General features: G+C 34.4%; 1 protein-coding gene across 5 annotated transcripts in view; it reads left to right on the forward strand.

Moving 5' to 3' along the window:
• The first annotated feature begins 3061 nt into the window (after positions 1-3061).
• Positions 3062-18349, forward strand: part of WDR17 (WD repeat domain 17) — a 47999-nt gene continuing 32711 nt past the window's right edge. For 3 of the 5 annotated variants that reach the window (XM_058839021.1, XM_058839022.1, XM_058839023.1), the window contains exons 1-6: positions 10158-10280; positions 11281-11464; positions 13177-13407; positions 16368-16619; positions 17372-17494; positions 17829-18016. In XM_058839021.1, the coding sequence (XP_058695004.1) occupies positions 10158-10280; positions 11281-11464; positions 13177-13407; positions 16368-16619; positions 17372-17494; positions 17829-18016 (1101 nt within the window). Of the gene's footprint in view, positions 3143-10151; positions 10281-11280; positions 11465-13176; positions 13408-16367; positions 16620-17371; positions 17495-17828; positions 18017-18349 lie in introns of those variants that run through there. The other 2 variants (XM_058839018.1, XM_058839019.1) reach the window with 2 other exon arrangements.

Below are 18349 nucleotides of genomic sequence, written 5' to 3' on the forward strand. Positions count from 1 at the left end.
AAAGTGACTCCAAATGTCACAAGCAGCAGTCCTCCCAAACCTGCTGCAACGCAAGTCCCTCCCACAGCAGTCCTCCCAAAACTGCTCTGGCAGGGGTCACTGTTCCACAGGGTGCAGTCCTGCAAGGACAGGCTGCTCCAGCTTGGAAGCAGGACCTTGTCTCTCCACTGGGTCTCCCACTGGATCACAGCCTCCTCCAGGCATTCACCTGCTCTGGCATGGGCACCTCCCCCATGGGCTGTGGGTGGATCTCTGTGTTCCCATGGATCCCCACAGGCTATGGGTGGATCTCTGAACCCCATGTGGATCCCCACGGGCTGTGGATGGATCTCTGCATCCCCTGTGGATCCCCGTGGGATGTGGGTGGATCTCTGCATCCCCTGTGGATCTCCAAGGGCTGTGGATGGATCTCTGCATCCCCTGTGGATCCCCATGGGATGTGGGTGGATCTCGCCATCCCCTGTGGATCCCCATGGGATGTGGGTGGATATCTGAACCCCATGTGGATCCCCACGGGCTGTGGGTGGATCTCTGCATCCCCTGTGGATCCCCATGGGATGTGGGTGGATCTCTGCATCCCCTGTGGATCTCCAAGGGCTGTGGATGGATCTCTGCATCCCCTGTGGATCCCCACGGGCTGTGGGTGGATCTCTGCATCCCCTGTGGATCTCCAAGGGCTGCAGGGGCACAGCTGCTTCACCACGGTCTCACCACAGCCTGCAGAGGAATCTCGGCTTCGGCACCTGGAGCACCTCTGTCTCCTCCTTCTCACTGACCTTGGTGTCTCCATGTAGTTTCCCTCACATGTTCTCACCTCCTCCTCTTCTCTGGCTAGAAAAAACTGCACTTTGTTTTGTTTTCCTTTTTAAACATGTTATCATAGAGGCATTACCACTATTTCTCATTGGCCCAGCTTTGGCCAGTAGTATGTCCATCTTCAGAGCCGTCAGGGATTTGCTCTGCCAGGCATGCTGGAAGCTTCCAGCAGCTTCTCACAGAAGCCACCTCTGTGCCCACCCCCTCCCACTACGAAAACCCAGACCATGCAAAACCAATACACAGGCATAAAAGAGAAACAAGTTTGTTACTATTGAACTATCTGTAATTCTTCGATCAAGATCTCGGTGATAGTATATGCCCTTATAAAAAAAGACAGAACACCCTGAAAGCAAAGGCTTTCCTTAATGGGAAAGTATTCATTTACTTGAAACCATGATTTTCATGTGTAACAAGCAGTAATAATGTAGATATGTTTTAAGAATTTGTAAAATTTTGGTTCACAGAAGTGGTACATCAGTAACATTTTTATTGTTTTTTCATAGATCATGGTTATGGTCAGGGATTTCTTCAGTGCTGTGATTTGAGGTGACTGAATTAGTCCCATATTTTTCATACAGTTTATGAGACTGTGCAAGTCTGTGCACTTTGCATAGTTAATATTTGAGCTGAAATCTCAAAGGGCAAGTAATTTGAAAAATTTCAGCGGTATTGTAGGAAGTTCTTCTGTACATACTTGTGTCTGTATCCATTTATATGGAGGACTGTATAACTATAAAAAATCTGATAATCTTGGAATGCTACTTCCTGTTACTGAGTGTCTTGATTTAAATATTCATGGTTCTTCATGTGTGGTTTGTATTTTTGGTTTGTTTATTTCTTTCTCCTTGGATGTCAGAATTTCTGAGTAAGAGGTTGGAAACCAAAAGTATTGCTGCTTTTCTTTATTCTCCTGGAGAATGTCACCTGCCTACACACTACCCTTAATGGAAACAAAACGCTCTGGGGTAGGACAGGTAACGTCCAATCACATTCATTTACATCCATCCATATGTATCCACATACATATACAATGTATCCATTGTATCCACAATACATACATCCAATGTACACAGTTGCTCTGTGGAAATGGCGAGTAATGCTGAGCAGTTAGTATCTGGTACCTCCGACTATTCTTTTCCTGCTTTGTTTAAGTTTTGATTTAACAGTGGACTTCCCTATTTAGTTTTTGAATTAATTATATTACAAATGGTGGGGAACAGCTTGTTAAGTCAGTATAGAAAGGCAGAGGTTAACTGGATCCTAGGTTTCTTTAGAAACTGGATTTTTTTGGGTCTGCACAATCTCTGCTGAGGATTTGATAGTTGCTGTAACCATGCAGTCAGGAAGGTTTGTATGATAATGTCTCCTAAACAGCACAGCTGATGAAGTATATTGCTGCAGTATAGAAATGTAGTAGTACAGCTTTTATTCCTTTTTACCTTTCATTTTCATTAGCATAATGCACTGTGAAATCGAATGTGAAACTTAGAAGCATACCAGTACTACCTGCTGAAGGAATAAATGCAGTCAGATATGTGAAACTCTTCTGAGGATGAGAAAAGAAGCAGATCCATTCTGATGAATTAGTTAAATCAGGCTTTTTGCATTTTTCAACTGGTGCTCGTGGCTGCAGCTGAGCCTTTTAGGCTCTGCTGGCTGTGAACAATGGAATTGCAGATTTATTTTTTTTCCCTCTTAAAAAAGCATGTTAAACTGATGCTTGGTATTTGCGATAATTTTGGCCCCTCCTACTGTGCCAATTGAAACCACTCCCTACATAACCAAAACAAATCATTCCCCATGATTCTGAGGATATTTTACATTTCAGGACAAGCTTTTGTGCACTGAACTGCATTTTATAGATAGTACCTTTTAAAAAAAGGAAAGTAATTTTTTAGGAGATAGATAAGAAAAACTCAAACAGCACCTCGTTTTCAGAGCTCAGAAGCATAGGAAAATGAATCTTGAAGCACTAACCTGCTTTAATTTTAAATACTGTAATATATAATCTAATAATTGTTTTAATATTGATTTCTGTTTTCCATTAGAAAATCCAATAGGTAGAACATTTAAATTGCTGTTAAAAATATATCAGATTATATATTTATGAATTTAAAACTTATTAATCTCAATTCATACCACAGACTTCAGATCTGATCTTTGACTAGCTTGTAGTGTTGAGTAAATTTTAGCACAGGACTTATTGTACTCACATGTGTTCAGGTTCTGTATTTTTATTTCAACTGTGCCTTCTTTCATGGCTTGGATGACTTATATTTCCCATTGGTTTGATGAAGATGATTGGTATGAAGGACAACAAAGAGTAAGAATTGCTTAAAGTAATATTTTCTCTTTTACTACTTTTATATTTTTCTTCTTTAAGATGCTCTTTATTATTATATTGATAATAGTATTTCTATAGTGGCACTAGGAAGAGATTTGTATTAGTTTTAGTGAGGTCTTGAATCATAAATAAGGCATATCCAAAATGTGGTTTTTGAAAATTAATTTTGCTAGCTGGATAAAAGGTACTGTAGCTGTGACAACCACCTACTTGCATTTTTTAGGTTACATAATTTAACAAGTAATAATTTTTTAATATGCAATGAGATGGAAAGCAAATATTTAATTTCATTGTATTAGAAGGCATTAATATACCATGCATGGCGTAAAATAGTAATAGGGTGAAACAGAAATATTTGGGAGATATTAAATTACCTAGGGTCATTTCCAAGTTGTATCTTGGATAGCTTTATGTTTTTATTAACATTTTTCTGAGGGGGAGTTGTTACTATAGCAACATTTGCAGGATAACTTGGAAATTTTTTTTAGCATTTATTAGCTGCATGTCTAAGCTGCTTTCATAGATTTATGTTGGGAATGAATTTAAGTCACATTTCTTTCACTGTATTAAGCTCTCTTATGGTACCTTATATTACTGTGATTTCTTTTTCTTTTTTTCACAATATATGGTCAGTTAATGAATTAGAATGTGGGAGATGCTACTGAAAGCAGTTGCTTTCATTGTATTATTGTGTATTACTCAATAATGCCTGCTATATACTCTTAAGTATAAAAAACTGGCAGGTATTAGTACTGTTCCACTGTTCTCATTTTACATGTCACTAATGATATGGATGTTTAAGATGTAGAATTACCTTTTAATAGCTGTCATCAGGGATTCAGATGTGAGATGTGTCAAGAGGTAACTTTATCTGAAATCAGACAAGTCTTGGCAATTTGCCAGCACAAAAGCAATCTTCTGGTGATTGTTGTAGCTCTGGACTGGAAGATGAGAAGAGAAACTTATGCAGTCTTGGATGCTTCATGCTGTGATCAGACATGGTTGTATATGTATCTCTGTGTATTAGACACATCTGCAAACTATGATTAAGCAATATTCCACAGATAATGGCTTTCTTATCACTGCTAGAGGGTTTCATATTGATTAGGTGTGTAGTCCAACATTGCTGGTGATATATTGTTAGAAATGTTACCATTTCTCCATGCTTGGTTTCAAACCTAGTATGGCTCTTTAGATTATCTTGTTAAAGCTGCACAATAAAGGATATTCTAGTTAAATGTAAAAGTAGTGTAGTCAAGACAGTCAAAACCACTGTTGTGAGACTTGTGAGACTTGCTATGTTATGATTTTTTTAATGTTATTGCCTTCTGTTTTCTAAGGAGGGTATCTATCTTGGATTAATATATTTGGGTTTTATTTTGAGTGTTTGTTTCTGTAAGTCTCAGGCTGTGATTTCAAGTTTCAAACTTTAGGGAAAGGTCCACAACTTCTTCCCTTGTGAAGCCAGAGATCCTTTGGTTTAATCAGTTCTGGTAGTGATTTGGGTCCAAATTTATTGTGGAGGTTTAAAATGTCTGTGAACACTAGCAGAACACTTGTTCATTTCAAATAATATTTTAAGTCAGACTATTCTTTTCCTGATCAGTGTCTGGATAAGTGAATGCACATTTTGAACACTTACTAAGTTGTCATAGGTTAGGAAATGTCATCTGCAAATTCTGGTTGCAAAAGTCTAGCCAAAGCTTCTGGTATTTCTGAGGAATCTTGTTGAAATTCAAAATCTTGTCCAAGGCACACTCTTCCTGACTATGGTTAGGCTTCTGATTATCTGGGGAGCTATACATGGCCTGTGTACCATGAATTGGATACAAAATGAGAAAAAACTTATTCAGTTCTTGCTATCTATGCTGCTTAGTGGTAAACTAGAAACCAGCCTAGTACTTTAATAAGTGAAATACATGTGCAAACCTACATAATCTACATTCTTCTACATTGTGACTGTCACTATTATAGTCAGACTTTATTTTTTGCCTAGAAGCAGTTGCTAGTGTGTATTGTCTCAGACTATTTTGAGACCTGCATTAGTAAGTGCAGGTTAGTAAGCCATGTCAAGACTGAAAATTCATTAGCACTTTGTGGTACTTCAGAGTAGGAAGAACTTTTGTTTCTTTTGTCAAAGTTTTCATATTGTAGGTTGTCTATTGGCTTTTAAGCTGCATATATACCACAGTATTTCTGATTACCCTTTATTTCATAGGTCTGGACAAATTAATATGAACTTAATTTCTTAACATGGCTATAATGTGCTTGGTGTTTCCCAGCCCCACTGGAAAAACACCAGTGCTAATTATATTTGTGTTTTTACATGAGTCTCAGTGCTATTGAGGCATTCAGTCAGAAGTCATTTTCAGTCTTGCAGACATACCAAGTTTTCTTCATAAGTTTGAAGACATTAATACTTTCAGCAAGATAAAAAGAATGTCCATTATCTGGTGCTTTTAATTGGTCCCACTGGATAGGGTAATGAATTTGAAACCCTATGGTTCACAGATGACATTTTCATCTCTAATTGATTTCCTTCCAAAGACAGGTTAATATACCCCATGTCTTTAAGAAGATATAATGTGATGTAATGTCTGTATCACTAAAGAGCTTATTAATTATTATGTTATCATTGATTTGCTGACAAAAATATGTCCTTGGGACAATAGTCTGGTTGAGATATAAGTTTTATATGTCAAACATACAGGAGTGACAGCAACCTTTCCACATAAGAGAAGATACAAACCTTATGGGAAGATAATGACAATAGAGTGAACAGAAACAGAGGGCACTAGCACTTTACTGCTTGTAGCTGTTACGAAACTACACTTTCTATACACAGAGGCATACTGATTAACATAAGGCTACTGTATATCCACTTCTGTATGCATGCCATATTGCATATGGACTCATTTGGATAAGTCATACACCACGTGAACCACAATCAGAGCACATGTGAACATCTGTTGTTGCTTGTGCTTGATGGTTATGCATTTATGGATATTGATAACATGCAAACACTGTATTGATAATGAAAGTATTAAATGATGGGTTTAAAGAGCTATTATTATTCTACAAGTGTTATTGTAGTGCAATTGGGAAATACAGAGAGCAATGAAATACACTGAGGAGGTGAAGCAGAGAAAAAGGAGTTAGATTAAAATTAAAATGGTGCCTGTTAAAGAGCTGCAGTTGCCAGGCTACTAACACTGCAGTTCTGTGTGGTGTGACACAACACTCAGTCTTTTCTCCTGCATCCTGTAGTAACTGCATTATTCTGTGAACATCAAGGTTTAGTTCCTCCATCTGTCAAGTAAAGTGACTTCATTCTACAATCAGAACAATATTTTCTATTTTTGGGACCAGCAAGGTATTGGAATGAACATGGGAATTCTAAAGTGCTTTGCAAAAAATGATACCTATGCTAAGGTAGGGATTATTAGGCATTTATCTTTAAGTTATTGATATAAAGCCATGGTATGTACCTAGTCAATTCAGTTGTTATTTTAAAATAATATTTATGACATACCAAATTTCAGTTTAATGTGGTTGGTTGTTGGGGTTTTTTTCTATATTAAGCAACAACGAAGGACCTAGAATGTTGTTGCTTCTGCCAATTGAAAAGAAAGGGTTTGTTGTCCTTCCTCTTTCCTTCATCTCCTTGGAAACTGTGAGCACACACTGCTAGCTTTCCCAATGTGGTATACGCTTTTTACATTCACAGGGGTTTTTTTCATTGTAGATTTAAGAGTCCAATATAATTACTTCTATGTCACTTATTTCAAAATAAAATGCTTTTTTTTACAAAGTATAAAAAAACTCTATTGTATAAAAATGCATGTATGAAAACATACGTATTTTCAGTTATGCTGCATTTTTACCTTTTTGTCATTTTACTCCGGCTGTTCTGATGAATACATCTTTCTCTTTTATACTCTGTTTACTCTGTTAAATATGCTTTACAAAAATCTATAATGTTTGAAAAGATCTTCAGGAAACTGCTTTAATACATGATACCTACGAGAGAGCAAGTCAGTATGCCACACAACCACATTTCTTCTTCTAGATACTGTCAAACTGAATTTCAAGGCAAATGCTCGTCTTGTCAAGTGGTATATCATTACAAAGAGCAGGAAATAATAACATCTTAAAACAATAAAATGCAATTAGTAAATAAAATGCAAATTCTCTTCTGTAATAAAGCTCAGAATATTTTATGTATGTAACTTTTTTATATATACTTAAATAGGGAAAATCTAGTCAAAGTTTAAGAATACTTATTAAGCATGAATTCTTAACTCAGTGAAATAACAATATATTACAGAGCAACATTTTTCATCTAAAATTGGGAAAATTCAACTATTAGCAGCATTTTTATAGTGATTACTGCAGAATCCTACAAGACAAATCTGTTGTTACTCTGAAAGAAAAATCCATGGAATTCTGTTTTAGCATCTGTTAGAGATCTTAGATTTATGATTAATTTTACCTGTAATCAAACTGCAAATTAAACAAGACTTAAGTCATATTTTCTTACAGACTAAAACTTCAGCAAATCAGGAATTCTTAGCTCCCATATGAGAAGGTAAAAGAAAAAAGAGTATCTGTACAAAGTGAGAAAAATATTATTATGAAGTAAAGAGTTGTGTAGTCTTAGGTTCTAAATAGTTATTGACTTTTTATCAATCATACATTGATGGTTTTCAGGTGGTAAACGTGGAAACTAAACCTATGATAATCTAATAGTTTACATCTAATTCTCTCCTACTTCACCATGGCTTTTTTAACATTCCTTAACAGTTTGCTGACACGCCTAGAGTTTTAACCATTGTTTTCCCTGGAATCAAGAACAGAACCCAAACTTTCTAGTTCCAGGTAGTCTGTGCTTTCATAAAATAATTATCTAATCAGCTGAGGAATATTAATTTCAGAAAAAGTGATTGTTGGTGGTGCCAGTTACTTTTTCATGTGAACTAGAAGTCTGTTCTGAATGACCCAAATCCAATTATTTCTCTGCATATGTGATTTATAGTTTAATTGCACAGAAGGGACCTCTGCAATTTGTAATTTTACTAAACAGTAAAGAACTCTAAATGGCAAAATTAGAAATTTGGAGGCTATTTTTGCCTCTTCATGATGTTGATTCTTTAAATAATTAGATCAATTTCTCTCTGGGGGACACATATCATTTAGAACATAAGATGGATTGCAAAGGAGCTGCAAGATAATGCAATTTATAGAAATGTTCTCTGAAATCTCTAATTTGCTGCAGAAGTTGAAAGAATTACTATTATTGACAGAAAGGAAGTCTAACAGCCAAAGCACTAGTCTGCAACAACTGTATCTTGTAACTTGTATATTTCTGTTCTGCTTTTGCATTCTCTTTTACTAGAATTTTCAAAGGTTACATGTGAGCCTTTAATTCCCTTCAGTCATTTAGTACTCACTCAGAATGTTTAAACACTTTAACTAGGGTCAGTGATATCTTTCAGATGATCAGTCTCAAATATTCAACTTATCTTCTGCTGAAGAAGCTCCCAAAATAAGTTGCTTAAATTTTTTTCTTTTTCTTCCACACTTTTCAAGGTGAGAGAAACATTGTTATATCTGTAATTATTCATTATTGTTTATCTGTCAAGCAGATAGAGCAAGAAGAGGAGAAAAATTAAAAAAAAAATTAATCATTCAACTTTATTTTTATCCCTTGTATAAATGTATTAAAATAAAATTTTAATATTAATTAGGCAACCAGTTTTTAGTTAATAGTGACCAATAGGCTCCTTTGGGTACTACAGATCACAACTGCAGAACTTGTATAAAGTTTGTTCTGTATGTGCCTTAATACTACTGTCATCCAGAAAATATTTTCCCTTCTATATGTTTAATATCAAGTAGGTCAAGACTGATCTACAGCAACATCTGTGCTAAACTGTTATACAGCAGTGCATTGCATAACCAATCCTTGTGCTTCATCAACAGTTGCTCCCTCAAAATACTTGATTGCTTTTTAAGTCTCATTTCTCATTAATTCCCTTTCCTTTGTGGAGCTTGAAATAGTACCTAACACTTGGTAAATTTAATATGGCTCTCCCCTTTCAGGATTATAGTCTTACCTCTTTGACCTAAAGATGTCATCCTCCATATTCTATGTAATATTTTTCCACCTAATGTCCCTCAGTCTATTATCTGTCCACAGCATAAATGTGACCCTGAGACATTCTGTTACTAGGTAACATGTTGATATCCTGAATGAAGTGAGTGCTAGGTAAATAATTGGTCTGGCCCAGTAAAGCATTTCTTGCATTTTTATGTTGAAGTCAATTTTCTCACTCTGAGTACAGCTGGGACTGTGGGACTTGTTTTGGACACAGAAAGAATAGTTTGCTGTACAGTATTATTACCCTAAGATTTGCTTTTGTTTTTTCACAGCTCACCTCAACTTCTTTTTGTTAAGCAGTAATTATTAAGAAAATTTAGAAATTTTCTACTGAAAGGATGTTAATAAGAAGGATATTATGATAGTGTTGATCTATGCAAGTGGTTTGAAGATCTTTCTAAATGTTGGTTTTACTTAAAACTATTAGAATATGGTTTATTTTGTCTGGGTGTCAGTAGGAGATGAATGGGAGAGCAGAGAAGGCATTAAACTGTAATAGAGAAAGTATTGAACCAGACTGTGGAAGAAAATGAACATGATGAACAGTTTCAGCTAGTACAAATCAAGAACTATTCAAGTTTTTATGGGCTGCCCCCCCGGCTCCCTTTTCTTCCAAATGGATTGGTGTGAATGGTATTAGTCACCCTTTCTTGTGTGGCACTGAAGCCTCTGAACATCTACTTGTCTTTATTTCAGATACATTCATTTGTACCTCAGGCGAGTTATGTTTTTAAAGCAGACATATAAATGATTTATGGGAACAAAAATGTATTATTCTGTTCTTTAATATTCTGTCTTCTTGGAGTCTAATGAATTTCTGTTTTAAAGGCAAAAATGTCACATGTGAAACAAGTGGGACTTTTAGCTGCTGGATGTCAGCCATGGAACAAGGATATATGTGCTGCTAGTGGGGACAGATTTGCCTACTGTGCTACCCTTGCTGTTTATATTTATCAGGTAAGATTATTCTTGTTTAGCAGATTAGTTACACTTTTACATTGCTGTTGATCTCACTTTGATCCCTTTCAACAAATGTTTCTGCAATGTTTGGGAGTATGGTTGCTGCTGAGAAGATGTCTATGTAAAGCTCAATATTCCATTCAAGATACCTCTGAAATTGTATGTGTCAAGAATTATTTTTAGAAGATGGATTTACAGTGCTGCAAACATTTGAGATGAGTGAGGTTCAGTGATAGAAGCCTGGGTTCTGAGGGAGAAATGAAGCAATTCCACAATTCTATTTGATGCTGTAGTATAATGAAGTCTTTTGCACAGTGAATTAAAATGGTTCAAAGCTGAGGATTCAGTGACCCACCTTTATTTAATTTGGATCCTAAACTCCTCAGCACTGTTGTCTTCTGAATCTAAAAAATCTAAAATCTAAGATCTAAAAAATCAAAATGCTGTGACATAGAATTTTCAGATTGAGAAATATGTGAGGAAATAAAGAATGTACTTATTTTAATTTTAAGAGTTATACTAGTAGTAGGATTAAAATGAACAAAATTTACTGTGTCGTGTTTGTGCTTTTTATTTTTTTATATATATATTTTAATTGTACTAAGTAATTTAAAAAATGAGAAGGATTTCAAACTCATTTTTATATTCTGTCCTGTTTACCCTCTCGGAGATTACTAAATGATTGTTACTATGCCTATAAATAAAGCATTTTAGGATTGCTTGAGTACACTTGAAACTGAAATACAATAATTTGTAAGTGACAGGAAGATAGACATAGAACAGATTTTCAGATAGTTGGATACCTGGCAACCTTTCTTTCAAAGTCAAATGTATGAGAATTTATTTTATTGAGATGTGAGGTACTGGCAATAGTTAAATGCACTATAAATTCATCCATAAGTCTAATACTGCCATATGAAATATTCTCCAACCAAGAGATATTTAAAGTAAGTTTACAAAAAATTTATTTCTAACATTAGTTTTGCTATTTGTTTAGCTGGATCACCGATACAATGAATTCAAGCTCCATGCGATTATGTCTGAGCATAAGAAGACAATCACAGCCATATCTTGGTGTCCTCACAACCCTGACGTGTTTGCAAGTGCCAGTGCAGATAGTTTAGTGATCATCTGGAATGTGAATGAACAGAAAGTTGTGGCCAAGCTGGACAATACAAAAGGTATTTTAGACATGGAGATCTGTTTTATCCATACAGCATGATCCATGGCTATGAGAAATACTTGATGCAGTGTAAACTATAGTTGGTAGGCTGGAGTTTTAACAATTGCCTAACACAATATTCTTGTCAGATTTGTTGTAGTTTATTCTAGAAAATAATGATAGCATGTTGGAGTAAATTGCTGTCAACCATCTTGTATTTGGTAAAGACATTATTCTTTTTCTCTAAAGAAGTTGACCAGTTCAAGAATTAACTTTGATAGTGATTTCTTATTGAGCAGGGGGGGAAAAAAAACCCAAAACCAACATTATTTTCATCACTGTATAAAAGGACAAATAACTGAATTTTAAAACAATAAATTTCACGATGACTTTAGCTAAGTGAAAGCAAATAAACGGTAGCCTTAACAGATTCAGGTCTAAATCATCAGTGAATTTGGAGAGTTTTTGTCTACCTGAATCTTGTCTCAGGCCTTGAAACTGCTGGAGATTTTATTACAAGTCTAGAGAGTTAAGCATCAGTGTTAGTTACATTTCCCTGCCCAGTTCTGATTTATGCCATTTAGTCAAAACCAGTATCTGTATTTCTGTTCTTACAGTCAATCTCATCAGGTGTCCTTGACTCCTGCATTTTCATTCTTGGAAAGTGAGTGTGACCCAAGAACAGTCAAGGATCTCAGGATCTAATAAGCTATTTTGGGACTCCCTATTCTAGTCTCTCCAGAGCATTTAGGGATACCTCTGGAAATCTTTTACATCTTGTATATCATAGAAAAGAAATCCAAAAAATATCCACAGTGATTTAATCTATTCTAAAATAAATATTGTATCAGTTCATGCATGAATATACATGCTGGTACTTATTTTTTAATGCATTGCTTGTTTAAAAATCTACTTCAGCCAATGACTACACATGAAAGAAGTGTTGTTATTAATATTTTAATAATTTTAGAAACTAGTTTAAGATAATATGTTTAAACCTTCTACTGATTTATCTTTTAGTCCGTTTTACACTGCCATATAAAAGTGTCTAAATACAGTTTTAAGTTTGCAGCTTGAGGAATTTGTCTCACTGTAGTTTATTCCTTTAAGCACACATTATTAACTTATGAAGATGATGAAGGTTGGAGATGTTAAGATCAAAATTCTGAAACTGCCTCCAATTAGACAACTGAATTAAAACTGTCGTATTCAGAAGGAAGCTAGCAAGAGTTTCCTTTTATTACAGAGCTAGCTTTCAAATTTTGTCACAAATATCTGCTTCTGTTAGATTTATCTCTAAATTTCATTGTATGAAAAATGCATTTTGAAATTCTCAGTATTTTATTATCTTAGTAGCAAATAACTTACAGTAAAACAGTAGTTAATGAAATTCTGAATGAATGAATGAAAGTATTGTTTGCAGGATCAGGCTTATCCTCTTTCAAATGTGTGATTGTGTTTGGCACTGATGAAGTGTAGATATCATGAAATACGGCTCATTAAAGTAGCATAAAAGTAATTTGGGAAATAATTTTACTTCCTGCCTATGGAAGTCTGTAGTTCACTCTTACTCCATAAGATGTTCACACAGTTCTCTAAATTTCAATCTAGCACTTTTTATGTAGAATAATTATTTGTATTGTTTTTCAAGACAATTGCTGATACTGGGTCAAGGAATACTACACTGAATATCATATCCTGGTTCTTACAAGGTTTACCTGTATGTTTCAGGAATTCCTGCGTCCCTTGGCTGGTGCTGGAATGCAGGTGATGCAGTAGCATTTGTGTCCCACAGGGGTCCACTGTACATTTGGACCATCTCAGGACCTGACAGCGGGGTAACTGTGCATAGAGAAGCACATAGTTTCTTGTCAGATATCAGTCTGTTTAGATGGCATCCAAAGAAAAAAGGAAAGGTGGTATTTGGACATACTGATGGAAGCCTATCTATTTTTCAACCAGGTAAAACCCATATAGCAAAATATTTAGTTTTATATATGTATCTCTTGTTTCTCCATATGCATGTAATTCTTCACTTTTTAAAATTAGGTTCTATAATGTAGGTATATACATAAAATTTGTTCTTGATTCATGATATTCCTATTCCTTCCCTATCACATTTTATTCTTAAATAAAGAATTCAGAGCATTTTTTTTATGTCTCCTCCCTTTTTGTGACCAAGATAGGACTGCAATTTTTTGACAACTGCAATAAACACTTTTTTTCTGAGAATGGTAACAGCCACGATCTTCTACTGAACTATATTTTCCTGCAAGTTGATTCTTCTGAATGGAAAGAATTCAGTCTTTTTTTTTTAGCTTTCCTATTTTGCATTTGTTCTGGAGACCTCTTTTTCATGTTCTATAATCCTCTGCAATTTTATAGGTAGAATATCAAGTCACAATATTATCTTCATGGTTCTGTTCTGTCAAAGGATAGATGGGAAAATCTTTACCTCTTTTTGTCTGAAATCCACCAGACACATTTGTGCATACTTCATAAATAGTCTAGTTCTCTGCTAAGAATGTATCATGTTGATAAGCTCATTTGAACATAAAATTTCACTTTTTTTCATAGTTTTCTTCAAAGGCAGATATCTGTATTAGGTCGACTATTTAAATTTTTTCCTGACCGCTTCTTCTTTCTTGAATAAAAATTGATTTTCAACTTTGTGAGAAAAACTGTTCTTTAAATAATGTGCTAATTTTACATAGTTTCCATGTGCCATGTTGTTTCCATGTTTGTTTCCTTCACTCTACTAAGTTGTCACACAGGATGTCACAGAGAAGAGATTCCCTTGCTTCTGTAGTGCTGGCTGAATTAGCACTGGCGTTGGAAAAAGGAAATAAATTTTAATATGATAATATCTAGGTATTTATCAGACTGAGACTTTTCATGAAGTCTGTCTAGAATAATTTGAAAATGAAAACAGAAATAATAATGAAAATATTTAAAATATCAAAATTATGTTCTGCAAATGAAAATATAATAAAGGCTAAAAAAATCTAGTCACTGGCAGTTTTGTATGTACCACAGTTCAAGTTGCAGTAAAAAAAATGTTTAAAGAAAATTATCCATTACTTTTGGGGATAAAACTATTTTCATCAACTCAAAATTTAGATTAGATTATCACATGAATGCTGCCTTTCTCTATAATTAGGATAGTTTTCTTTATTATTGTAATATTGCACATCTTTATTAAAATAATTTTAAAATTAAAAAAAAAATACAAGTTGTGTCCTGTTCTCAGCATAAGATTCTTCATTTCCAACAGAGAAATAAAATTTGAAAGTTTATACGCAGCTGGGTGAAAATTTTCTGCATAAGTAGTAGACTACACAGGTTTTTTTTCACTGTTGTTATCTACTTAGTTTTTTCTCCCATGGCTGTATTTTCTTTTTTATTAATTCTAGACTATGCATTAATGCGTCAGAACATTTAGTGTAAAGAAAATATACACAAGAATATAAGATACATACCAAATTTTTAGGGAGATTCAATGCTGTCATATAGAGCCAAATATTTTCCCTTGCATTTGTTCTCAAAATAATCACAGCTTACTTATATGACCTGTGACTCAGTTGAATGATTCATACTGTTCATGTCTTCTTTTAACGGAAAACAAAATTTAACAGTTGGGTTTTCATGAGGTTTGCTTGCCTTTTTTTTTTTTTTTAAACACTAGTGAAACTGAATGGCTGCTAGATACATACAGTCTTATACTCTCCCACCAGGTGGTTGGGGCTGAAGTGTTTGAATATGGATGGCTTCAGTCACATTTTGCTTTTAGTCCTTGTCTAGCTAACTGAAAAATGACAGTTCGGCTTGGTTGTCTTGTTTTTTCATTTCAGTATTGATTTGCAGTAAAACAAAAAGGTGAGCTGTGATGTAAGCAGGGGACATTGTTTAAAAGAGTGTGAGTTCTCAAGTTTTTGGCAAATTAAAGCAATTATCATAGTTCTGCTGTTATTTCCAATGTTTCAGAAGAGTAAAAAAAAAAAAGGAATTGGAAAATTGGTTTATGGTGTTAATTGTTGTGCAGTCTTAAATTAATTCTCCCATTTCTGGTACCTGATTCTATGAAGTTGCCCTAGATGTAATGTGTATGAACCAGTATTAAAATTGAAAATTAGATAGAAGCTGAATAATGGAAGGTGTCAATTCCTTATTTGTAGAAAAGCAGTAAATTTTAAAATTTTTTTTTTTGTATATCACAACTTCAAAAATAAAGGTCTATTTCATTTTAACTGTACACTGTCTTATAAAACTGAGATTCACCTCTGTAAAAATAAAAAGTAGAAGATAAATATGATATTAAGAAAAATGTGGGTTCTGATAATATGGATCATGAAGTGAAATATGTCATCTTTTTTGTAGGTGTCAGACTAGATACTTCTTGGTCTATTTTGGATACAGAATCTATAAGCACTTAGTAGCTGCAAACATAGTTTTAAAGAAGAAAAAAAGACTAAAGGCAGTTGTTCAGAAAAAGCCTTTACTGCCACAGGGTTTTTCTGGTTCATACTGCCTTTATTTTGTATGTATTTGCTGTGGTGTGCAGATTTACTTACACTCAAATGGCTTGTATTTTATGCTGTGCTGCAGACCTTTACTCACAAAAATTCTTAGAATAATGTACATGATCTGGCATACTTTCCTTTCCTATAAAATTATATTTATAAAGCAGCCAGCCTGTTTCTGTTTTCTGCTATATTAAACATAAATTCGAATCTGATTGAAAAAGAAATACTCTAAGTCAAATATTGCAAAGATAGCTTCATTAATTTCACTGCTGCAAACAATAGAGCAGGCTAGTGAAAATTTCAGGGAGAGAGGAAAAAATTGTTTGCCAGCCTTGTAACTATTGAGAGGATATATCTGATTTATTTTTTAAATAACTTGTTTTCTTGTGCACTTTAAAGGTTCTAAAAATCAGAAACATGTCTTAAGACCAGAGTCTCTTGAAGGAACAGATGAAGAGGATCCAGTTACAGCTCTGGAGTGGGACCCCTTGTCAACTGATTACCTTCTTGTTGCTAATTTACATAATGGCATTCGACTAGTTGATTCTGAATCTCTCTCCTGTATCACAACTTTTAGTTTTCCCAGCGCAGCAGCATCTGTTCAGTGTTTAGCCTGGGTTTCTAGTGCACCTGGAATGTTTATAACTGGAGGTAAGGCTTTTATTTCCTGATTTATACAAAGATAACAAATACAGCACTGAGTGTTCAAAATTGACACTCCAAGTTAGATTTTTCTGGTTTTATAATATTTTTACAAGTAGAAGCATACATGAATTGTACAAAAAAAGACCATAACGAAAATACAGAATATAATAAAACTACACTGGGCAGTTTTTACATGTTTTAAAAATTTTTAGCTACATAAATATATTACTTTGTACAATTTTTTGTGCTAAATAATATTTTCCTCATGCACCCTTTAGCAAAAAAATATATTAATTCCTTTTGGAGTAGGAATAAAAAGACATTGTACTAATTGATGCCACTTCAAAGATTAAAAAATTAAAAGAAGAGAAAAATCTATTTCCTGCCTCTTTTCTACACCATAGACATTACAGCTCAGGTTGAACTAATGAATAAGGAAACTAAGACTGGCAAAATATCTTATAAAGAGAGAGGTTTCATAGAATTACTCTGTGTTTAAATAGTTAATGCTAATAATGATTATTGTTAATAGTGATATGGCCACAGTGGTGAATGGAAAATAAATAGGATGCCATGGATGTTACACTAGATGATCTAGAGAGGTCCCCTCTATCCCTAACTATTCTGTAATTCGATGGAGTTGACAGTGCCTGCTTATAAAATTATTCTTAGAACTTGAAGTTTAATTCACCGCTGTAATTTTGTATAAATCAGTCCTCAAACCACATATCTCTGTGTCTTGTTTTTTTAAACCTCAGATTCTCAGGTTGGTGTGTTACGTGTTTGGAATGTTTCACGTACAACACCTATAGATAATTTTAAATTGAAGCAAACTGGTTTCCATGGCTTGCATGTGCTAACTTCTCCTCCAAAGAAAAAGTGTAAGTGTAATTTTAATTGTTATTCACTGTAATGGCTGTAACTTAAGAAAATCTTATTTATGAGTCTTGTTATGTCCAGATCAATCTCTGTAGGGATGGTCAGCTATTTAGTTCTTAATGAAAGTGCCTTCTGCTGCTAGTGGATTAGACAAATGCATAAAGGATCAAGTACTTCGTAAGGTACTTCTTTAGTAGGCCAGGCTTCATACAGAAATTCTCCATTTCTTTTGATTCAAAACTCATTAGAATACAAACATTTTACTCTTTAAAATTTTACTTATTATTGAAATAAGAAATAATCTTCTCTCTTTGTCTTTTGCTTTGTATTGTTAAGCACGTTCATCACAGTATCCTACTAAAAATCACCATATATCTTCAACAAGTGAGGCTGTTCCTCCTCCAACTTTAACCCAAAACCAAGCATTTTCGCTTCCTCCTGGTCATACCGTCTGTTGCTTCATGGATGGTGGAGTGGGGCTTTATGACATGGGAGCCAAAAAGTGGGATTTCCTTAGAGAGTTGGTATGGTTCATCTCTGTCTTTGAATAGAGAGTTTATTTGGCTAATGCACTTCTAACAGCAAAAAACTGGAGAATGAAGTTTTTGTAGTACTGTAAAGCAGTTTCTATTGTTGAAGAGTCTAAATTTCTAGGAAACAAAATGACAGTTCTGAAGTTTAAAGCAATCCTTTTATTGGAAATTACTGAATTTTGTTGAAAGTATCCTGATGGTTTGTTTTAAACCAGAAATAACGATTTAAGGACTTGTTTTTTGTTTGTTTATTTTTTTAACTGAAATTTTAGTTTGATGGCTTTCTCAGAATTTTTTTCTAGTGGGCTTTCTATAATTCAGAAT

Source organism: Poecile atricapillus, chromosome 4 (assembly GCF_030490865.1).
Source record: "Poecile atricapillus isolate bPoeAtr1 chromosome 4, bPoeAtr1.hap1, whole genome shotgun sequence".
Taxonomy (NCBI): Eukaryota; Metazoa; Chordata; class Aves; order Passeriformes; family Paridae; genus Poecile; species Poecile atricapillus.